Below are 25741 nucleotides of genomic sequence, written 5' to 3' on the forward strand. Positions count from 1 at the left end.
TGTGTTAACATTACTATTGATTAAAAATATATATATACTAAATAATTAAGTCTCAAAATGACACATTTTTATCACAGGTCAACTAATTTTCTGCTTCTCCCTATCTAGACAATTGCCTACATTTTCTGCAACAAAAGTCCCATGCATCATTTAATAAATCCTCTTGTTTCACCACTTTCTACGACGCCACCCCATTTAAATTGTTGTTGCACTTGCTAATTTACATTATTCAACTATGATGTCAAAAGTCACTGTAATAATGTGTTAGGGTGCAGCTTTGTGTTGAACTGCCTCACCCATCATCATCATCATATCATCATCACTAGTGTGAGATCATCCAGACAAACACGAAATCTCTCATTTGCCTTTACCACGGAGGAATGCTCCACATTGAAACAGTTCAGGTAAGAGAATATCCTCACTTTGTTCTCTCCAAAGCCCACTTCACTGAGCTAATTTGTGTTACATTGAGAGGATTTAGCTCCTTTGGCTAATGTCGGCTAGCAGACAGTTTGTTGTGACGTGAAGTCGCAGCCACGTAGAAAACAACACACTGAATTACTGATTGAAAACTGACATTAAGTTGTTTATTTAATAAATACAATGTGATATTCGTGGACAGGTGTGATATTTGTTTTAAAACGAATCGTTTGGCTAGTTGTCCTTAGCTCGCTAAAAATAAACAATAACAATTTAGTGACGTTAAGGGACCGGTAACGTTGATTAAATTATTCTTATTTTTACTATTTAGATAATAACCAGAACAAAAGTACAGTAACTTTATTTACTCTTTCTTAAATGAAACGAATAACCTCTGATTATTTGTTAATAGATAAAATAAACAATTGTGTTATAATTGGTGTAACAAAAAGTGCTTTGGTGGTAAAACATGGTGAAATGGCAGTCTCAGATTATATTACCATGGTATATTTCCACGAAGACACGTAATGCCAATGTAGTAGCGTTACCATGGTACTTTTTTTGGATTGTGTTTCATGTGTGTGGATTAGTGCAAGTATAAATGATTTTTTACTTAGGATTAACTGTCTTTAGCTGATACAAATAGCCTTTGTTACCATGGTAACAACAGTTCCCACCAAACTACATAGTGACGTCATTTAGAATGTTAATCATGATCATAATAAATATGGATTATTCCTTCAGCAGTCTATAACAAAAATTCCATGGTAACACCATGCATTGTATAAACAGTTCTCTTACAGTAATGGTTTTACCATGCATAAACATAATGATTTAGTACCATGTTCTGTGTCAAAGCCATACCAACACACCCACCTCATGTTTTATGGCGGAAGTAAGCTATTTCCTGTGAATGTGCCGGACTTCTGGTTCATTAGCTGCTATGGAATAACAACATGGGTGAATAAGACAGTTTGCATAACAGTATAGTTTGTATATGGTTACAATAATTAGAATGATAACAAATACCAGTTTGTAGCAGTACAACGGACTGTTTTGTACACCTTAAACAACTGAAAGTGGTCGACACTGGAAGCCTTGTACATTAAAGTTACAAATAGTTGTGGCCCCACTTGCTTTTAAAGTGGGCATGAAATGAAAATTCACAAGTTCTATTTTCTAAATGTGTGTTATAGACATATTTGTGAAGAACTGATTTGTGCATGTTTCATTTGTACCTTTTTGACCTTGTAATTTATTGTTTTTTATATTAATTTGTCTGTGATGCATGATGAACTTAAAGGGTTAGTTCAGCCAAATATTAAAATTATGTCATTAATAACTTACCCTCATGTTGTTTCAAACCCGTAAGACCTCCGTTTATCTTTGGAACACAGTTTAAGATATTTTAGATTAAGTCCGAGAGCTCTCAGTCCTCCATTGAAGCTGTGTGAAAAACATCATCAAAGTAGTCCATGTGACATCAGAGGGTCAGTTAGAATTTTTTGAAGCATCGAAAATACATTTTGGTCCAAAAATAGCAAAAACTACGACTTTATTCAGCATTGTCTTCTCTTCCGTGTGTCTGTTGTGAGAGAGAGTTCAAAACAGCAGTTTGTGATATCCGGTTCGCGAACAAATCAATCGATGTAACCGGATCTTTCTTGAACCAGTTCACCAATCGAACTGAATCTTTAAAACGGTTCCCGTCTCCAATACGCATTAATCCACAAATGATTTAAGCTGTTAACTTTTTTTATGTGGCTGACACTCCTCTGAGGTCAAACAAACCAATATCCCGGAGTAATTCATTTACTCAAACAGTAAACTGACTGAACTGCTTTGAAGAGAGAACTGAAGATGAACACCGAGCCGAGCCAGATAACGAACAAAACATTGACTCGTTCATGAGTCAAGAACCGGTTGCATGACAGAAACGGTTTTCTTGACTCGGCTAAAAATATCTTAAACTGTGTTCCAAAGATAAACGGAGGTCTTACGGGTTTGGAAACATTGTTTAGTTATTAATGACATAATTTTGCTATTTGGGTGAGCTAACCCTTTAAGCACGTATTTATACCACCAATTCTTCAGGCTCTGAAAATTCTTCAAAAAGAACACAAAGAACCTGCTGCCATAGTTGTAACTCTTGCATAGAACAGTCTCCTAGCACATGCTAGAGTGCCACACCCACATCTCAACAAACCAATCAACAACCAGTGGATAGAATTAAGTTCTGCCTTTTTCGATAATCATTACAGTGTATATCACAATACAAAATAAATACCTGTTGCTATTTAAGATTCATCATTACTTCACACTGACCCTTCGCAAAAAACTGCCCTCCTTAGTATTGGTATGTCCAACAAGCCATGCCACTCTCACACTACACATCATGTTCTCACGCAGTGAAAAATATGTTGCAGAGCACAAGACACAACAGGTTATTTCTGGTATGAAGCAAAGTCTTAGATTTATAAAACTGGCATTTTTAAGAAATGCAAACAATAAATGCCATTTCATAGCTCTTTAACCACTTCAACTCTGTCTGCAGCATATTTGGTGGAACACACGGCTGGAATAATTAATCTTTTTTTATTGGATTTTTTCATAATTTTATGATAAATAAAAAATAAATAATAATAATAATTTTTTTATGAAGTTTTTATCTAAATGTCTTATTTAAGATCTGTTTGTTCCATCTCCCTGCAGAAAGTTTCTTTTGATTCAACTGGTTGCCAGTAAACAAGAAAAAAAAATTTCTTTTATATTTTATTTTTTAAAGTAATGGATGTTTAATTGAAGAGAGGCAATATGTCTACTAGGGTCTCTATTCTGCAAGATAAGGCACACCTGAATTTGAAAGAGTTCCAAAAACACATGCACTGGGCTAAATGTGTATTCTGTATTCACTATTTTCAACTGTTAGGGAATCTTATCTGGTCAGGGAGTGTTGTCATTCATCCAGTCCCTGCAGGAATAGCACATTTGTGTGCATAAAGCAGGGAAAATGAGTACGGGGAAGCCGAGTGGCCTCAAACCACCAACCAAGATTGGTAAACCAGCTGCGACGCCAAGCAAAACTCACCCCACCTCAGGTGAGTCACCCATTGTACATATAGAAATACACCGATTTAGTGCTGACGTGCTCTTGTTTATTTTCTGATTATAGCTGGTGCAAAGGCTGTAACATCCCCAACCTCTAATACGGCCCAAGATGCTGCATCAGATTTCTCTGTTGGTGAACGAGTTTGGGTCAATGGAAATAAACCGGGTTATGTGCAGTTCATCGGAGGGACCCAGTTTGCACCAGGCCAATGGGCGGGATAGTTCTAGATGATCCCATAGGGAAAAACGATGGCTCTGTGTCTGGAGTGCGCTACTTCCAGTGTGAGGACTTGAGAGGTATATTTACTCGGCCCTCCAAACTGTCTCACACTCCCCTGCCAGAGCGTGAAGCCAATGGCACACCACCCCGCCAACAAGACATCCACCTCCCCTGCCAAAGATCCCGTTCCTGTCACTCAAACCACTAGTGCAACCACAAAAACTTCAACAAACCTAACAAGAGCCGCCAGCGAGTCTGCATCCAATCTGTCTGAGACAGATTCGGCCAAGAAGTTGCAGCGGGAACTGAAGTTGGGTGATCGCGTTCTGGTAAGGCCCGTCTCCTGTCTGTCTTCATGGCATATTGTGGAAACTTTTAAGGATTTTTTTGCTTGCACTTCGCAGGTTGGTGGAACCAAGGCAGGTGTTGTGCGTTTCTTGGGCGAAACTGACTTTGCAAAAGGTGATTGGTGTGGCGTTGAGTTGGACGAGCCTCTTGGCAAGAATGATGGGGCAGTTGCTGGTGCAAGGTAAGGCCACAGTTTGCCAGAATTACGTAAAATCAACCCGTGGAAAAGGAGAATCTGTTTTAAAACACATTTATGTATCTAGGTGAATCTAACCAGAGTGTTAAGATATTCTTGATATCTCTTTTAAGGTGTGAGATTACTAGGGTCTTTTTTCAGCTATATATTTTAAAATTTGCTTTTTATGTTCAATTCCAATGAAAAAAAGGAAAAAAAATCCAGTTTTATTGTAACATTTTTCACATTATGGACATAACATGGTTGTTGCTTTAACCTCGGGTTATGTCTTTATGGAAAGTTATTGTAAGCTTAATGATAAAGAATATCTTAGCTATTCCACAGACAGCTTATACACTGTCATTTAAAAGTTTAAGGGTCAGTCATTTTCTTATTTTTATTTTTTTATTCAGCAAAGACACATCAAAACTGATAGCAAAGATATCTATGATGTTACACATGAATAGATATAGTAAATATGATAATATATTAAAATAGAGAACACTTATTTTAAAGTGTAATAATATTTTACAATAGCCATGTTTTTATTGTATTTTTGTTTAAATAAATGAAGTCTTGGTAAGACTTTTTTCAAAAACATTTAAAAGTTATGCCAACTCCAGACTTTCGAGGAGTAGCATTATATTTATATGCTTCACTCCCATAGATATTTCCAGTGCCTACCCAAAGTATGGACTGTTCGCTCCTACTCACAAAGTCACCCGCATTGGATTCCCGTCCACCACTCCCGCTAAATCCAAATCCTCCAGGCGCAGGTCGACCCTAAAGAACAGCCCCAGCGCATCCTCCATCAGCTCCTCAGCTCTGTCACCTCCTCAGTTGGAGGCAAACCCAGCCGAGCAGGCCTGGTACAGTCCCACACCTTTCATTTACATTTTATGCCTTTCTTTAAATATTATTTGAAAATAATACCTGTCAATAATCTCTCAGCTCACAGAGACGTCGGCTCGGTACGCACGGAAGATCTCAGGCACCACGGCCCTGCAGGAGGCCCTAAAGGAGAAGCAGCAGCACATCGAGCAGCTCCTGGCTGAGCGGGACATAGAGAGGACAGAAGTGGCACGAGCCACAAGTCATGCCGGAGAGGTGCAGCAAGAGCTGGCGCTGCTCAGACAGGGCCAGGAACAGGTCAGTAGCTATTCTCTCATCATTATTGGCATCAATGTGTGAAAGTCAAAATTTTTTGGATGATAAACGAGACTCTGTTTTTGCATGTTTTTTGTACAAGTACGCTGTGGAGATGGAAGCCAAGTTGGACCAGCTGCGGAGACTCGTAGAGACTGCAGACAGAGATAAAGTGGAGCTGATGAATCAACTGGAAGAAGAAAAGAGGTAACATTTAGAATTAAAAATACTTTGTACAGTAATTGATTGCTACTGAAGAACATGGAATATTCCGAATATCTGAAGAAACATTTGGGGGATTAAAGTGTCTTTATGCGCCCACAGAAAAGTGGAGGACCTGCAGTTCAGTGTAGAGGAAGCTTGCATTACCAAAGGTGACCTAGAGGTAAAGTGATCCCATCATATACGTTTACAATGAAAGAAACTGGATATGAGCTGACCAGTGCAGTTACCTGTCTTTAACAGACCAGCCTGTGTTAATGCATGTTTATACTTATATTTTAGCAAGACAAATTCACAGGAGAAAAGTAGATGTATTTAAAGATCAGATCAGTGATTCATTCATAGAAAGGAAACTGTAAACTAATGACCACAACTATAGATAGAAATAGATAGAATCATTGATTCATTTAGTGATTCAGTGACTCATTGATTCATTTATAGAAAGGTTTTTGCAAACGAATGACCACACTGATAGATAGATAGATAGATAGATAGATAGATAGATAGATAGATAGATAGATAGATAGATAGATAGATAGATTCATTAATTCAGTGACTTATTCATAGAAAGGTATTTGTAAATGATTGACCACTATAGATAGATAAATTCTTTTTCATTCATTTTGTCTCGAGATCAAATTAATTACACGAGGATCAAGTTCTTCAAAAATCACTTTGGAGAAGATCTGTTAAACTATCTTTCATAAGTAATAAACAGTGTATCATTTCTGTTTCTAGTTCTTGTAGCATTGACTCTTTGATGCTTCATTCGCCTTATTCTCTTATTTGTTCATTCATTCATTGCATTCTTCTTTTTCATCTTTGATCATGTTTACACATTTCATTGATTCCTTCATTCTTTTATTATTGACGCCCTCCATCTTTCTTTCATCGGGCTGCTCTTTGAGTCGCATTTGTTTCATGTCTTTGTGTTCTTGTTTTTTTTAAATGCGATCTTCCGTCTTCACGCAGCTCTCTGTGTGTGTCACTGCTGTCTTTGTCCTCATTCATAGAGGAGGATGATGTCAAGGTCTGCATGAAGCTCTTCGTACTTGGCTTTTGGCTGGCATGTGACCGCACCGTTGGTGTTGTCTCTCTCTTTTCCTCTTCTGTCTACTAACAGACGCAGACCAAAATGGAGCATGCCCACATTAAGGAGCTTGAACAGAGTCTTCTCTTTGAAAAGACCAAAGCAGATAAACTCCAGAGGGAGTTAGAGGATACTAGGGTAAATCAGTCTGTCATATGGGAGGGTGAGAGAGATTTCTCTTGGGTATATGTCAGATCCCCATGCACGGAAGAGATATTTTGGGAAAGTGATTATTTTTTTATTCCATGATGGATTGAGGTAGGTCTCTTTTTTTTTAAGCACCACTGGATGCATCTCTGCAATCGTTTTTCATCCCAAAATCAAGTGAAAAAAAATAGAAATCGTTTTGCATAAAGAATATTTTTAGTTAATTTTTTTTTTTAGGTCCGTGTAGTGTTTTTTTTTTTTTCATAAAATGTTAATACATTTTCATCAAAATCCTCAATAGCCTAATGTCATTTTGGAAAATGTCTATGATTTAAAGTGTAAAGTGCAGTCAATAAGATTTTTTAAATGTTTTTGAAAGAAATCTCTTATGTTCACCAAGGCTGCTTTTATTTGATCAAAAATACAGTAAAAACAGTAATGTTGTGAAATATTATTAAATATAAAAAAATGTTTTCTATTTGAATATATTAAAAATATATATTTATTCCTGTGATGCAAAGCTGATTTTGCAGCATCATTACTCCAGTCTTCAGTGTCACATGATCCTTCATAAATCATTAGAATGAGCTGATTTGCTGCTTGCAAAAAATTCTTATTATTATTATCAATATTAAAAAATATTGAAGCTTGTTTCCAATATTTGCTCAGATTTATGCCCAATACAAGCATAACAATTTTTTTTATTGCTGGGAAGAAATTCTGTGAAAAATTTTTTAATTACCAGATATGAAATCAGTTTTTTTTTTTCACTGTCAGTTTAAATGCAGTTTTACTAAAGAAAAGTATTAATTTCTTTTAAAAGAAGTTTAATTAAATTTATGCATTTAGCAGATGCTTTTATCCAAAACGACGTACAGTGCATTCAAGCTAACAATTTACCTAACGTGTTCCCTGGGAATCGAACCGCAATGCTCTACCACTTGAGCTATAGGAACACTTTGATTAGCTATTTGTTATTTGAATGATAGTACTTTTTTTTTTTTTTCCTGGCATGATGATTTTTCTTATATGTTTTTCCACGTGACCATAATTTGAATCTGAAATGGATCTAATTTGATTGGATATTTAAATTAATGAGAAAATAGTAGATGTTTCTTATGCATAAAATATCTAGTTTATGTATAATGGCTTCAGTCACCCCGGTTCAGTCATTATAAGTGGTTGATGAAGTCTTGTGTCCCACTGTAGGTGGCCACAGTGTCCGAGCGCTCCAGAATCATGGAGCTGGAAAAGGAAGTGTCCGATTTGCATCTTCAGCTGAGAACTCTCCGGGCTGAGACCGCGGGATCAGCCTCACCTCCATTACAAGACAAAAAGGTCCATTCAACCCCCTTGAGTCCATCTAGACCAGATGCATTATGACATGTTATTGTACATCAGGAAACATTTGCATCATTAGAACTGATCACTGTATTTTCTGCATTCTTATAGATCAAGGAGCTGAACTTTGAACTGGAAAACAGACAGAAGGAAGTGCTCATATTCCAGCAGAAACTCACTTCCTCTGAACAGGAGAAAACATCCCTCCAGCAGCAGCTGCAAGATCTAGTATTCTCTACTGATTATTTACTATCTTCTTTTTTCACATAATGGCGCTATATATTTTTTACGTTTTCTGTATCTCGTGCTGTGCTTGCCTCGCCCTCCAGCCCATATGGTGATTTAATAACTGCTTTTTATGTTATTGAATTATTTAGATGTGTCTGGGGATACAGAAATTTCTCTAAAATCAAGTGTTGTATCATTACAAATATTTGTCTTTTAAGCCAATAAGTCATGAGAGGCCATACGTTACAGTGATTTTTACAACGTTTAATAGATATGGTTAGGTTTCATGTGAAGCATCAATAGCAATATGATAAGTCACCAAGTGCTTGAATTAAATATGTAAAGCATTTATTATCAGTTATGAAAGTAAAGCACATTTATATGAAATTTCTTTGTAAATAAATGGGTGGAATTTTTTTTTTTTTTTTTTTCTTCAGCCAACATATCGTACCAATTCTTTATGTTTGATTTCAGAAGCAGAAACTTGACACAGCAGTGGAGGACAATAATAAAGCAACACTAGCCATGCAAGGTAAGCGAAACATGACTCATCAAAAGCACCTGAAGGCTTAGTAACTGCATAAAGCATCTGAGCATTTATATATTTGCATTCCTGGCATTTGAACCTGCGCCAACATGAACAATTTTGCAGTATCGTTTTTGCATGTTCATGAGATAAACCAGCCATTCCCAGCGGAGCCATAATCCACAACGGCACACTTTTACTTGCTCAGTAGTCCAATTTGTGCAATAAAATTGGGGAAAATGATTATTTTAGCACAAATACTGCTACATGAGCTCCTCTATGACTACTTCTGTTCTGCGGCAGAAATGGAAAGAAACATTAAAATGCAGGAAGAGAAGCTGGATCAGGTGTCCAGGGAGAAGGAGGACATGCAGAGGGATGTGGCCGTTCGGCAGCAGCAGGAACAGACGAAGAGTGAAGAGAGAGAGCTTCAGATGAAGGAGCTGAAGGAGAAGTTGGGCCGAGCAGAAGGAGAGCTGAACAGAATCACAGAGAGAAGTGCTGAGCTGGAAGAGCAGGTGGTGGAACTGAAAGCCTTCAAAGACCAAACCCAGGTAACTGAATGACATCTGGAATACATGTACCCAGGAGCTCCAGCTGTTTTATACACTACTGCTCAAAAGTTTGGGGTGGGTTAGATTAAGATGGTATTGTTATGTGCAGCGTATTAGAATGATTTCTGAAGTATCATGACACTGAAGTCTGGAGTAATGATGCTGAAAATTCAGCTTTGGATCACAGGAAGAAATTCCATTTCATAATTTAAGTTAATGTATTTTTTTATATATATAATGTATTCTTAATCAAATAAATGCAGACTTGGTGAACAGAAGAGAGTGAAATCTAAACTACGCCAAACTTTTAACTGGAAGTGTTTACTGCAGTTTCCAAAATGCCATAGTTCAGTTATTTTACACAGCTTATTTATGTATTATGATTTTACAGAAATAACAATAAATCATGAAAATATGGTATTTTGCCATGTTAAAATATTGCAAGGTTGGTTGAAGGATCATGTAACGATGAAGACTGTAGTAATGATGCTGAAAATTCGGCTTCTTTGCATCACTGGAATAATTTACATTTTTAAAATATATTCAAATAGTAAGCAGTTTTTTTTTTAAATTGTAATAATATTTCAAAATATTGCCGGTTATACTGGGTTTTTGAGCAAATAAATGCAGCCTTGGTGAGAAGAAGAGAGTTCTTTGAAATTATTATCTTATACCAACCCCAAGCTTTTATATCTTAGCTTATATTTGAGCATGTTGTTCAAATGGCACATGAGTGAACAGAGGTTTCTCTCACTCAAACAGGGTTTACAGACTGATGAAAAGCTGGAGCAGATGACAAAGAGAAATGAGAAGTTGCAGGAGGAGGTAAATATGCTTTATTCTCCTTATCATGAAGATAACATTGACTCCTGGTCAATATAAGGCTGTATCTGCTGTCTTAAAGGGACTTGAAGGGTGTGAATATTTGATTTATTTGAATAAGTGTCTACCAGTTCAAAAGTCATCTCCTTATTGCTAGGATGTCATGAGTTGTTGCTAGGTGGTTGCTCAATGGCTCTCCCACACAGACCACATGATTTGAGGTATTCGTGTTCATGCAGTAACACTGATGTACGGTTAAGTTTAATACTTTTAACCTTTACATTAAAACATATTTAGCATTTGTAGCTGAATAAACGCATTTACTGAAGAGGCGAGCAGAGATTTTTCACTGTGTAACTGTACTTATACATGGTTGACATAATGGTTCAGACACTGTTAATACATGCACGAGTCCTCTACATCTGACCGCCTGCAGGCTGCATGTAAAGCATGTTCTGAGCGCTCATACGTGGCCTTACATAATCACCCCAACAGCCTGCACTTATCAAGAGAAACTTGCCTCCTGAGGTTGTGCTTTTCACATATGGTAAGACTGCGTGAAAGCATAACAGGTCTTCTTATATCACTGGTTCTCAACCCAATTCAGCATCTGTATTATATTGATTGATCTGCAGTGGTATTTGGTTCAGTCTGTGGTTATATTGGGTGTTTGCTTGTGATACACTGATGCAACTGAAAATATTCAGCTGGAAATCAATTTTCGTTTTCAACCATCCAATATGGAACCTTTTTTTGTGTTCTTCTAAACCCATATGATTCATGGAGCACAAACTGAGTTTTAGTGAATGCTCATGTTTCTTTTTGCACTATATTCCAACACGTGTGGAGCCATACACTAACTTTGAGGAGATTTACATAAATTTTGCTCTATTTCTTACACAAAGATATTAAATTACTTAGAATTTTGGCACACAAGTCATATGGACTACTTGCTTGAAACCATGACCTGATGTTTTATTAAAACGAGGAGCGTGAACATTTTTCAAAAGTGCTTCTTTTTTGTTTTGAAATCATTTTTTTTTGGAGTGGTGGGTGGGATGAACTGTCCCTTTAAATATATTTTTGGTTTCTGTATTGAAAAAGACAACCTTGTTGTGACCTCATTTTGGACTTTCGTCCCCTTAAGGTTTTAAATTAGCAGATCTAATTTAGTTTAGCCTGAATTTCATTCTTTGTGTGTGTGTTTGGGGGGGGGGGGGTTAAATGAATGAAGTCTTTGAGATATGTAAGGGTTTTTCATGCATATGCTCACCAAGGCTGCATTTATTTAATAAAAAATGCAGTATAAACAGTAATGTTGTAAAATATTATTACAGTTTTAAATATATTTTTAAATGTAATTTATTCCGTTAACGCAAATCAGAATTTTCTGTAACATTACTCCAGGATTAAGTGTCACATGACCTTTAAGAAACATTTGAATCGGTTTGTAAATTTATTATTAAATAAACAGGGAATAAATGCTTTACTCATTCAAGGATTTTAGTTTCTCAAATGACACCAGAGACAAAGGTGTATCATCATGTAGAAACGGCTAATACAGGATGAATGAGCATTGAGGACGAGAGCAGGCAGATGACGGAGAGCAGGCAGAAGGAGGGGGCGGGGACAGCAGGGGGATGTCGAGAGGGGCGGGGCTTGTCGTCCTTACATAATGAAGCTGCCCTGTGTGATGCTTTTCAGAGCGTGTGTTTGTGCAAACGTGAGCGTGTGCTGGGACGCCAGAGGGGCGAGAGCTCGTGCCTCTCTCTCTCTGCAGGGGGCCGTAGGGGATGTATCATTGATAGGGCACATTTGTTTGGAAATAACAGGAAAGACATGGATGTGACAGCACTCCAACAGGACTACACGGACAGCGTTTATAGTTCTCTGTGCCAGGTAAAGATCGCTCTTCTGTAGTGCACTTCTGTAGGGATGCAAGATGCTGTATATCACTGACCTTCTTGGTAATCAGGAATGTCAGAATTTTTTTTTTTTTATATTAGAACTGGGTTAGGATGATATTGAAACTGGATAATATATGGGCTTATTTCTTCCAATTTAAATAAATAAGTACTATTTAGTTTTGGTGCCTGCATTTGAAGCATTTAGAAGTGGAGCTTTAATGTGAGCGCTGTTTGTTGTTGTCTTCTGCATGTTTTGATTTAGAATTTGGACCAGTTTCAAAAATGAACTTAATTAAGTTAACATTTTAAGTTCCTAGAGTGGATTTTTAGGAGCAAATGTATGGTTTTATAACCATAAAACACCCTCGGATACTTGAATTCAGTCGACACGTTAAAATAAATCTAACCAATCTAAATATGTATGATAATTTATAATTTTTTTTGTTTATTTAGCTGTATTTAAGTTTTTAAGCTAATATGTGTATTTATCTCTGGTTTACGTAACAAAGCATTTTTAGAATTTTAGTTTTAGATTTAGGTAACAATAACAATGCTTTTCCCAAAAAGTACGGGAAATTTTGCTGATATTTGAGAAAAATATTTTTTTAGAACCATATGATAATAACATATGCTTTTCCGATCAGTTGTTAACCATAAAACAGACATTTGTATTTATATTTAAATCAATGCTTTGTATGAAATTCTCCACCTGGCAGTAATGTGTAGGGCTTATAAGAGACGTTTTCCACCTGATATTGGCCATAATGTTGGATATTGTTAATTATCATAATCATCATTTTCAGCTATCCCTATATGCAACACTATTTTTATGCACAGAAAGAAAATACTTTGTGTCACTGTGTCTCTTGTGTGTTATTTGTGAGTAATGGAGATGTTAAGCTGTGGACATGGAGTTGAAAAATGCTTTAATGTGTCTGTCTGGGTGTGAATGAAATGGTTGTTTGATGACATTTCATATTTTCATTCACTGATGACAGTGTACTTCCTTCATCATGACAGAATCTCTCAGGCTTTCTGAATGTAAACACTGAATCACTCAGAGATATCAGCACTGGCCAATCTCTGCTGGTTCATAATAAAACATTGATGTTGGTTCTTGGCATGTAGAGGATATTAATTATCGCCTCGGCCAGTTGTGGGCGTTTGTGCTGAAGAGTGTGATTAACGCTTCAGTCTGATGCAGACCAGTTACTTTTACAGTGAGTTAGCACCAGTGCAATGGGTCTCGTGGGAACATGTGATGGTCTGAAATGCTTTTTCTAAATATTTGTTGTGTGTGCATTACTACAAAATGTTTTTTTTTTTTTTTTTGCTAGATGAATTTTACAGGTGTTTGCTAAAGCCAAGCATCACTTATTTCTCATGCCTAGGATTATGTATTTGTTCCAATTTCTAACTCTTAGGTCTAATCTTAAACATTTAACTTGCAATTTTTGTGCTACATAAATAACTAGTATTTCAGTGTGTCTAGTTACGGAGGGGTGTCTGATTTGACAAATTTTGGACGTTAAAAAGATGTTTAAAAACACCCAGAACCGCTTTGTGCATAATCACATTATTATTTCATGATTTTTTAATACCTTTTACCTAGTATTGTTTGAGTATTATATATATTTTGGTATTTATTGATCATTTTAATTAGCTTTTATTTTATTATTTTCAGTTTTTCTTCATTGTGTTTGTTTCAGTCATTGTTTAATGTCCTTTTTTTATATTACCATTTAGCTGTTTTAATGTTTTAGGTTCAATTAATTTTAGTACTTTAGCATATTTTACTACTTTTAGTTGCTAAGGCAAAATTTCAAATTTTCTATATTTGAAATTTCTATATTGTTTCTGCTTTTTTTATTGATAATGATGAAATATCTTACATTTTGAAAAATACTTGAATAAAGATAGGTAAGTGCAAAAAATGGTACCATTATGTAGAAATACACTACAAATTATTTATATCAGAAGCAAAGTTTAAGAACCAAAAGTCACCCTCTGAAACTTGAGATAAAAAGTACAACAAATGCTACCATTATGTAGAAATACACTGTAAATTTAAATTATATTTACACAATAATTATTTATTTATTTATTGCAGGTATGAAGTGTAGATGTTTTTTATGGTAATGAGACTTTGAAATGGAGTATGCTTGATTGTCATTCAAATAATTTAAGAACCCAAGAAAAGACCTGATAAAATACTCCTTAAATAAGCTATTTGAAAAATAAATGTTCTTGAAAAGTTTCATGACATTCACCCCACGTTTAGTTTAAAACCATTTTTGCTAAAACCTCTTTCTTCCACTTGATGTATTTGTGTTTTATCTGGTCCACCAGCTTGAGGCCCTGAAGCAGCAGAACTCTCAGTATCAGGAGCAGCTGAGTTCAGAAACACAGAGCATCGACAGCCTCCGCAAAGAAATGTGAGTCTCCTGCTGACATGCACCCATGCCCTTCTCTCCATTGACTGTTTCATTATTTCTTTAGGACTTTTGACACTTTCATTGATAGTGATAGTAGTGAGAGGACTGGTAATAATAGAAAGGAGAGAAAATGACATGATCCTAGCTCACGTTTGCTTACCACCGAACAACAACTGCAACAAATGAGCCCCATTTAACATCTTTCAACTGCATCTTATTACATTAATTGTGTGCTTCGTTAGAGTTATAAAGGATCATGATCTTAATTAGTCAGTATCATGTTGGCATCATTGTGGTGATTAAATTAGTCCTGCGAGTCATAGAATGAAAATAGCAATTAAAATTTTCCATAATTTTTACTTTTCATATTTATTTAGTAATTTAATTATTTAATAACATTTTTAATATTTTCTTGTATGTTTACAAAATTAACAACAGTACACAAATAACAACAATACACATTCTGACATGTTCGCCAATCAATAAGATGTTGATTTGGCTTCAGGATAATCAATAAAAAAATATATAGGGCAGAACCTGATTTGATCCATCAATAATGGATGATGAAAAGTGTCTCTGTTAGAGTTAGGGTTTGGTGACACTCGCTAAAGAGATAAATACTTAAAATACCCAAAATGTTTTACTTTTTTTTTTTTTTTAATTCAAATATGAAATGTGTAATTTTTTTTATATTTTACCACAATTTATTTATTTAGATTTATTTTAATTAAAAATGATATGTTTATTAAGTAAAAAAAAAAGTGTTTGTTTGCAAAATTATTCTAGCTCGACTTTCGATTAACAAGCTTAATGCACATGTTCTGCAGCATTTCACAATCATGATAATCAACAAGGAAAAATGTAGAGCAGAACCTGATCAGAAATTGACTGGATTTTATTTCATCAAAATAAGAGGGTTTGGTGACACCTGCTGAGAAAATAATAAATGATTTTTTTTTCTTTCCGAATAACACTAATACACATTCTGACACACAGAGTGGTTTTGCTCATGTGCAATAAGAGTTTGAATTTGGCTTGCAGCATTTCACATTCAGGATAATCAATAAGGAAAATATGGGGCAGAACCTGATTTTATCCATCAATAAATGAATGAATGGTGAATTTTGATAAACTTTAATTTGTATCTAAATTTATTTAAAAATGCACTTTTTCAGTTAAAAATTTAAATAAAAAATTTGTTAGCAAAATGATTAATTACCTAATTTTTTTAATATCAAGCATATTGTTCTATCACATAGAGCTGTTGAATCTGGTTTGCAGCATTTCACAATCAAGATAATCAATAAAAATAAAATGTAGGGCAGAACCTGATTAATACACCAGGAACTGAAAAACAAGAAGAAAATATATATAAATAATTCAAAAATGTTTCATTTTTAAAAATATTTAAACAGTTTATTTTGCTATTTATTTGCAGTTAATCTGTCTGCAACATTGAACAACATTGTCATGAACATTTCTGGTTCTATAACATATATTGGGGTCTATTCTGAATTGATGTTGACCACAAACCGAAGCTCAAAGCCTCTATAACTGGAGCTGATCCGACACACTCCTTCAAGCCGCGGTCGATTGGTGCGTCCAGCGAGTGACGGCTCCAGTGATGCAAGCAGGTGCCCATGTGGAGCCTCTTTTGAACGTTTCAGAAGTGAGCTTCTCTCCTCCAGGGAGTTTTACGTAACCGCATCTTTCCGGTTACAGCTGCTGTTTTCCGCCTGTCTAACGGTCTCGACTCCATGTGAGATCCCATGGAGTTCCTTTCATAACACTCTGCTTTATTAAACACAGAATATTCTTTTTTGAATTTGTGAGGCTCTAATAGCTTTTAGTTTTTTACGACGGTGCAGTTTAGAGACTTCTCCTTGATTTTCTGCTTGAGTTTTGAGCGTGCATGATTTGATTTATTCCTGCATCATAATAGACCCTGGGTAAAAATAGATTGGCTCATTCGTTACACATGAGGAGGATGACGGTGACCTTTCTGAAGTGCTTTTATTTATTTATTTTTTGAGCTCACGTTTTTACTACTGCTTTTTTCTTTTTCTTTTTTTTTTTTACCAAATACTGTTATTTGTCAAGTGCTTGGTCTTTGGTCTTAAATGCTGAGGGTTCGTGATGGAAAGGAAAAATGATATAAACAATGTATTATTAAACAATGTGCATTGCCTAGAGAGGGAAATAGGAAAGGATAACAGGATTGATGTCAGGGTGGATTGAAGTGTTGAGGGCTTGTTGTCACTGTGCATTATATAAAAAAAAACAAAAAACAACAACCATATTTTATGCTCACATTGCGTACCACACAGTATATGTACAATATGCTGCAGAATAGTATGATCATCAGTAGTATGCTGCATGGAAATATGTTTATTTATACTAAATGTTAAAATTTAATTTGACTAGTTAACTGGAAGTGATAAATGCACTGCATTGTGGGTACATTATTCCACGCAGTCACAGCTGTTCAAAGTCTGGGATCAGTAAGATGTATTCTGTGTTTTTGAAAGAAATCTTTTATGCTCACAAAGGCTGCATTTATTTCAATACACTGCAATAGAATCAGTAATATTGTAAAATATTATTACAATTACAATTTAAATTTATCCTGGAATATATTTTAAATGGATATTAAATGTATTTTATTCCTGTGATCAAAGCTGTATTTTTCAGTCAGCATCATTGATCCAGTCTTCAGTGTCACATGATCTTCAGATATCATTCTGTTATGCTGATTTGCTGCTTAAGAAACATTTATTATTATTCTAAATGACAAACATTTTGCTGCTTAATAATTTTGTGGAAACCTTGATCGATTTTCTTCAGAATATCTTCAGAATCTTTCAGAAAAAAAAAAACAGTCTTTATGTGAATTAGAAGTCTTTTTTTATATATTGTAAATCATTTTACAGCCACATTTGTATATAAAAGTCTTACATTTGTATAAAAAATCTTACATTTGAATGGTAGTGTAGGTCATCCAGACATTAAATGCACACAGAAAATTTAAATACTGAAAAATACTAGTATGCAGGTATGCTAATGCTAGTATTGGCTTTGAACTCTCTTCTTATCTCTCTCTGTGTAGTGAGGAGCTAAAACTGTCAGCCAATCAGAAGTCTCAGAGGCAGGTGTCACTCCAGGACGAGAAAGGGACGTTGGCTCAGGAGGTGGACGTCCCACGAACCGCAGAAGGTGTTTATCTGTCTGCTGCTTCTACTTTTCCTGTCAGCTCTTCTGAAATGTGTTGCCCTGTGACATTCTCCATCAGTTTGAGGGATTGACTTTTCATGTATCATGTTTGTTTGTTTATTTTTGGCAGCTTGGCAGCGAAGCTCTGACTAGCCAGCTGGAGATTACAGAGAGGTAAGCACAAGACGGAAGTCTTCAAGTGGAAGTCTATGGCAAAAATTGGTTTAAAAGCTAAAATTTTAAGCTCACTCACCCTCAGGTCACCCAGGATGTAGATGAGATTGTTTCTTCATCAGTACAAATTTGAAGAAATATAGCATTACATCACTTTCTCACCAATGTATCGTCTGCAGTGAATGGGTGCCGTCAGAATGAGAGTCCAAACAGCTGTTTAAAACATCAAAGTAATGCACAAGTAATCCACACCACTTCAGTCCCTCAGTTAACATCTCGTGAAGTGAAAAGCTGCATATTTGCAATAAACGAATCCGTAAGGTCATTAAGGTGTTATAACCATTGCTTCAGACCAAAATAATCTCCCGTTTTCTCACATCAACATCAAACCACATATTTATGTGGAACTGTTTTGGACTATTTCCACTCGTAAACGTTGCTCGATCTGTGCATATTTCTCTCTTGATTTAGACCAAATGACTTTTTCAGTGGTGAAATCAGTATTCTGGATAGAGGATATTTTAGCTGGAAGCAACAGTTTGAAGTTAAAACATGATACATTTGTTAATTACAAACATGCAGCTTTTTCTTTCACAAGATATTAACTGATGGAGTGGTGTGGATTATTGTGATGTTTTTATCAGCTGTTTGGACTCTGACGGCACCCATTCACTGCAGAGGATCCATTGGTGAGCAAGTGATGTAATGCTACATTTCTCCAAATCTGTTCTGATAAAAAAAAAACAAAAAAAAACTAATCTACATGTTGGATGACCAGAGGGTGAGAACATTGTTAGCAAATGTTCTTTTTTTTTAAATGAACTATTCCTTTAAATTTCTTCACAAGCTTCAAAAACTAAATGTATTATCTGTGGTTATAAACAGCATATCACAGATGCTCTTGATGGTGCTTAATGGAGCTCTGTCTTAGTAAAAGTGAGAGCTGGATTTGAGATCACATGCACTCTGGGAGGCTTTATATGTCATTTCATCTCGTGGGAAATGAAGGCTTTGAAAAAAGCTTGTCAGTACACGTTTTTAAAGATCGGTATTTAATGATACACCAAGATTACCACATCTAGAGAAAAGCTCAAATAAAAAAGGTTTTTGGCTTTAGATCTATTGTTTTCCTCCACCCTAAAAATACTGCACAGTCCCACTGGATGTCATTTTTTCTTCTTTTTTTTTCTGTAATCTTTGGAACTCCATTGAGAGATGGTGTTATGCATGTTCTCAGCGTGCATATGGCTTTTGTAACGACTGTAAATCCAACCAGTTACAGTAGCCCTTGTCTGTCCTTATAGTGAAAAGTCCAATGCAATGATGTCTGATAAAGACAAAGGAGCTAGAGACGCTACGAAATGAGGTAAGAACTTTGACTCTTGTGTTTCTTTAGTCTTACTAAACCTCTGGATCATTCTTCAAAGTATGTTTTATTCACTTTGGACTATGACTGAATTTGTCTTCTATAAAACGAATGATTTTAGTAGATTAAATGCATAAAACACTAAAGCTATCTAAAGCAAAAAAAAAATCTTTTTATACGAAACTTTGTATTATTGCCACTTAATTTTGTCGGATAAGGGGAGAAAAAATCATTTGTAATTGCAGATTGCAGTGCTTCGTGTGGAAAATGACATGGCAAAGACACTCCAGTCAGCTGTGACGTCTCTAGAGAAGGACAAAGCCCAGCTGCAGAGCCGAGTGAACAGCCTGGAGCAAAGGCTGGAGGTCCGGCAGTCGGGGAATGGAGAGGAAGTCAGTTCAGGTCTGTCAGCGTATTTATATTTGGAACGGAATGACTGCATTTTGCATTGTGTACTGTATACTGTATACTGCCAGCTACTTTAATTCACATTTAATTCATCATTTAAAAGTTTGTGGAAAGATTTTGAAATATTTTGAAAAAGTCTCTATTGTTTACCAAGCCTGAAATTATTTTATCAATGAATTTGCATGTTTATTTCAGGAAATGCAATGCAATTAATCCAATTTTATGTCTTAAGATATGTTAAAAATGACTTTTCTGTTGCATTTGCTTTAAATTGTTTTGATACACTGGAAATGGAAATAGTATGACCAATACACACAGTATGAAAATTAATCTTAAACGAAGCAAAACATTTTAACAAATCTTTCTTAAAGAGTTAGTTCACCCAAAATTGAAAATTAACCTGTTATTTACTCAACCGAAGTCATCCTAGGTGTATATGACTTTCTTCGGAGTTGGAGTTATATAAAAAATTGTCCAGGCTCTTCTAAGCATTATCATTGCAGTGGGTGGGTGTTTCTGTTCAACAGTCCAAAAGATGTCAAATAAAGTGCATCCGTATCCAAAATAAATAATGAATAAAAAGCCTCCTGTAGGTGAATCCATGTGTTTTTGTAAGAAAAATATCCATATTTCAAATGTTATAAACACTTCTCTCACTTCATCGAACTGTCGTATGTGGAAGCCGTTCTGGTTGATGATGTAGGACGTCGGCGTTGCATGATTAGTGATGAACACTAATCATGCAGAGAGAACAAAACAAAAGCTGGTTATGAATTAGAAATACAAACTGAGAATTTCGATATAAGCCAAGAGGAGACTGGCTTTCCTTTGCTTAAGTAAGGAAAACTTTGCCTCGAGGATGAGTAAATCACAGGCAAATTTTCATTTTTGGGTGAACTAACTCTTTGATTTGTTTGTTTGTTTCACCTGTAGGTGATGCGGCTATAGACCAACTGAGAGAAGAGAAAGAGTTTGCTGAGGGACAGGTAAAACTCTTCTGCTCTGCATCAGGAGTCTGTTTTTAGAATATATTTGTATATTTCTAAATTCTTCCGTGTTTTTCTGCATGGATCAGATCAACTTCTTGAACTCAGTCATTGTGGACCTCCAGAGGAAGAATGAAGAGCTAAAGGTGAAGCTGAAGAAAATGGCATTGACCGAGTTCAACGGAAATGATGAAAATGATGGGTAAGTCCAATTGAGTTTTGACATCTTGACTTTTTTTTTTCTTGTCTAGCAGACACAGGTTTTATTAATATTTAGAGTTTGTTTTTAGTTTTATTTAAATTTTTCATTTTAAGTTTAATTGGTTAAGTTTTAGTCGTTTTGTTGGGTGGTTTTTCATTACTATATATTTTTTTTATGTCTATAGTTTTTATACATTTTTATTTCAGTTTAAGTACATCAAGTTAAAGTAAATTGAAATGAAAAATGTTTCTTGTGTACAACTTATGTTGCACTTATTTTTTTAATATTTAACTATTAAAAAATGGCAGTTAAAGGAACCCCAAAAAATTTGTCATTAATCACTAAAAGATTTGTTCGTCTTCAGAACACAATTTAAGATATTTTGGATGAAAACCAGGAGGCTTGTTACTGTCCCATAGTCTGCCAAGTAAATTACACCATCAAGGTCCAGAAAAGTACGAAACGCATCATCAGAATAGTCGAATAAAACAAAAATAATGACTTCAACAGTTTGTCTCCTCTGTGTCTCTCCGCATCAGCGTAGAGCCATTTTGGAGAATATTAGCTGAATGCAGGCAGCTTACACTCTTCTGTGTCAGCCGTGGCACAAGGATACGTTTTCAACATGTATTTACACTTTGATTTGAAAGAAAACCGCTCATCCGCGCAGTGCAGCTGACACAGAAGAGCAGACACTGCATGCGTTCAGCTCATATTGTCCAAAATTCCACTACGATAATGTGGAGAGACTCAGAGGAGACAAATTGTTAAGTCATTATTTTGTTTTTAAGTCATTATTTTTGTTTTATTCACATAAAAGTATTCTTGTTGCTTCATGACATAATGGTTGAACCACTGATGGCAGATGGACTATTCTGACGATGCTTTTCATACTTTTCTGGACCTTGACAGTGTTATTTACTTGGCAGTCTATGGGACAGTCACAAGCCTCCTTGTTTTTCTGAAGATGAACTAAGCTTTTACGGGTTTAGAACGACTTGGGGGTAAGCGATTAATGACAAAACTTTTATTTTGGGGTGGAGTATCCATTTAAAGGCACAATTTGTAAGATATTTGCTGTAAAATATCCAAAAACCACTAGGCTAGTGTTATATATTTTGTAATTAATGTTTTCAACTACTTGTAAATCATGAGAAAATTCCCATTCTAAACAGTGACGTGGGGCCGTGCAGTCATCGTTAGTTACCCTTTGTTACCGACTTTACTGACGTAGAAACCACATGACAACAGTGTCCTGGACAAATGCGGAGTAGTGTCTAGCGTCCAGCAAACCACTAGCTTGCTTCAAGCAGTTCCTTATTTACTACTACTTGCACGTTTTATTGTGGATTGTGTTACTTATTTATGGAACATATTACTGTTTACCGTCTGACGCTGGTTCTGTCGACAAGGACAGCTCCCGTAAATTTGTGTTTTACTCGACAGGTGAGTTGTTTTGATTCGTATCTTTACAGAAAGCGTATGCTACTATAATGACCAACAAGACCAACAAGGGCATCGAGTCTCTAGGCCCGCACAAGGACGCATCTGATCCATAGTCTGATCACGTCTTTGCATTGACTTTGTATGTAATCTACTCGCGCAAATCATTGAACTCGCGTTTGAAAATTATGACATCAAGCACAACATTTATAAAACTTTACCTCATTCGTTAAATACTTTACCGGTATTTATATTTCCATCTGATTGATGGCCAGCAGCGGTTGGGTAGAAGACAACAAATCGCATCATCCCACGCTCCTACTTAGTGTCATCAAACCACGCGATTGTTATTGTTTTGGTAGTGCGCCCTCGAGTGGCAGGTCCTACAACCTGTAACTTTAACATTTATTTAATTACATTTTGTTTGTTTGTTTCTGTTAACTGTAAAACCCTGGCACATGGTCATGTTGTACATGCTTGACAAGCACTGCACTACTTGCATCTTCGTTGCTATAATTATTCTTCGCAAAGTGTTTACGAAAAAAAAAATGTTTATCCTCTGTCTCTCAAGTCTTGGTGAGGTCAAAAAGAAGAAGAAAGCTCCACCACGCGTTTTCTGCGACATCTGTGACTGCTTCGACCTGCACGACACGGAGGACTGTCCCACTCAAATGCAATCCCCAGACTCGCCACCACACACCACATACCATGGGAGCCGCAGCGGCGAACGACCATACTGCGACATCTGTGAAGCGTTCGGTCACTGGACAGACTCTTGTAACGATGACCAAACCTTCTGAATCTCCCCTCAGCCCCTGGGCCTATGAGCAGGCTATGCACAGTTCGCTTTCAACCAGATTATACGCTATTTTTGTACACAGTATATATAAATTCGAACCTCTTGTACATTCCCTAAATAAATTGTCCCAAATGAAGGCTAAGGTATGCTGCATTTATGGAAGTTGAATGTTATGAAGGCAAAAGATATTTCTGTGTTATCAATACTCTTGTGTGTTTGTAAGTTTTTTTCTGTCCTGTGTTGATTGATCTAATGATGAATTACCAGCAAGATAATTGGGAACGGTTTAGCGATACTTTGCAGTGTATTTAAAAACTGCTGTGTGTAATTTTTAGTGGCACAAAATGGAATTGCAAAAATAATGACTATTTCCAAACAGGTTTTCCTCTCTCTACTATTGTAGCTCCACTCCAGAGTCAGAAGTTAACATTTCAGGGTGCTCAAACAAACAGCAATGTTTTGAAAGCTTCACAAAGCTGTCCCCTGTCTTCGGATTGGTATACTAGCACACTGTGTACTGCACACTAGTCAGCACTGCCCACTATTTTTAGATAGCATGTGAAATGGTACGCATTATTTAAATTTCATCTTGTTCGTTACTCTCGTTGTTCTTTTTCGTTACGCACATTGCATTATGGATGACTGTATACTGCACCCAGGTATTCTATGCATACAGAAATGATTCATACTATGCATAGTATACATACTGTAGTATGTGGTACGCTATTCTGAACATAGCCACAGTTGTTGCACTATTCAGTAATTCGCCCTACGAATGGTTTACTTACAGCTGTCTCTGCATATTAAACCAGGATAGAAGATTTTAATTATTTTAATGAAACAAAATTACACACTTCAGCTTGAAGAACTCATAATGGACTGTTATCACAGACAGAAAACAGCACAAGTAAACCAAACAAAGCTGAAGCTAACCACTATTAACTTATTGCACTTCTCACTTTAATTGTATACAGCACATGAGTTTAACTGCCATTGTTTGGAACTAAGTTATTTTTACTGTTAAACGTTAGTTTTAGTAAACATATAGTTATAATAATGTCATATAAATGGCTTTTTATGTGTATTTTGATGGTATGTCCTGTAGACTTTCAGGCCTATTCACACCAAGTGCACAACATAAATGCACAGCAAGATTTTAAGATTGAAACCATTTTTGTGTATGGAATTAAGATTGATTTATTTAAAATGTTGAACATTTACTTCAGGTATCCAGACTTTTTTTCAGAGAATGAAGAAAATTCTGCATCAAAAAATAGTGTGGAATTGTTTTGGTGCAAAAAATGACTTCCAAATATTTTATAATTCCGTATATTTTAGTCACCTCAAACTTGGTGTGAACAGACCTTTACTAAAGCACAATTTTTAAGCACAAGATCATATTGTATCTCTTATTATTGATGTAATATTAACAATTTATATAGCAACCTAATAAACTGCAAATGTTAGAATTGTTAACCCCAATGAAATGGTGCACAAAATTATATTAAATATGTATAATATTCATGATTATTCCCCTTTGGTTTATATGAATTTGATCCGAAAATGTTGCATTAATTGCAAATATATGGTCCGTTTCTATTGAAATATTGTGACAGTCTTTATCTATTGTACGGTTTCATGTACTGTATATTCACTTGAACTCAATACAAACATTCAAAGATTTTTCTTGTGTTGTTGTCGTTGTAATTATATCGTGCTTTCTGACTACACATTGATTCTGACCATGTTTTTGTGAAAAATGTTTCATGAATGTCTTAAGGACAATTCTAGGCTCGCTATAGATTCAGTAATGGGTGTGATCCATTGTATACAGTTATTACATAATTAAACCGCTTTACCTATTCTTCATTGAATGACTTTCAGTCTTGATTTTTCAGTCTGAAATTTATATCTCAATGTTTTATAACGGTGCTTATAGCCAAAGTTTGAAACGCCTCTCTCATAGTATCTCAATTTCACGGAAGGATGGTCAACGGATCCCATCCCAACAAATACAGCTCCTAAATAGAACAGAAGGGGTCTGGTCAATAATTCATGTCCCGTAAAAATGCAGCCTGAACCCCACATAAAATACAGGAAAGAGAGTGTCTGTGATGTAAATTTGATGCTTTTTTGTAAACCTAATTAGGATAATCAGTGGTGTTTGCTAATTAGAAGTGTATGTTTACGGCTAAAATACAAGTGACATTTTTATATACAGGTGCATCTAAAAAAAAAAATTAATATCGTGATAAAAAAATGTTTTTTTATTTTTTTATAACATTTCAAAAGGGTAAACTTTAATATACTCTATATTCATTACATTAGCACTTAAAGCTCATGAAAGTAAAAAATCCAGTATCTCAAAATATTACTATATTTCCTAAGATCAATCAAGAAAAGGACTGGCAAAACATAAAATTTCACATTCTTTAAATATGAGAGTAATGTTCTAAATGTTAAT

At 35.6% G+C, this 25741-nt stretch overlaps 1 protein-coding gene across 1 annotated transcript; it reads left to right on the top strand.

Annotated features, from left to right (window-relative positions):
• The first annotated feature begins 295 nt into the window (after positions 1-295).
• LOC113095820 (CAP-Gly domain-containing linker protein 1-like) lies at positions 296-25146 on the top strand. The gene is given in 27 exon segments (XM_026261186.1): positions 296-404; positions 3350-3518; positions 3593-3739; positions 3742-3896; positions 3898-4077; positions 4153-4277; positions 4939-4951; positions 4953-5088; positions 5091-5140; positions 5223-5420; positions 5521-5624; positions 5742-5802; positions 6763-6867; positions 8086-8214; positions 8329-8445; positions 8920-8977; positions 9275-9525; positions 10288-10350; positions 14604-14689; positions 17796-17934; positions 18030-18073; positions 19378-19411; positions 19413-19439; positions 19685-19841; positions 20781-20833; positions 20923-21035; positions 23050-25146. Coding segments are annotated over 26 exon segments (2862 nt in total). The 5' UTR covers positions 296-404; positions 3350-3430; the 3' UTR covers positions 23279-25146.
• Positions 25147-25741: the final 595 nt, after the last annotated feature.

Source organism: Carassius auratus, unplaced genomic scaffold, assembly GCF_003368295.1.
Source record: "Carassius auratus strain Wakin unplaced genomic scaffold, ASM336829v1 scaf_tig00215804, whole genome shotgun sequence".
NCBI classification, from domain to species: domain Eukaryota; kingdom Metazoa; phylum Chordata; class Actinopteri; order Cypriniformes; family Cyprinidae; genus Carassius; species Carassius auratus.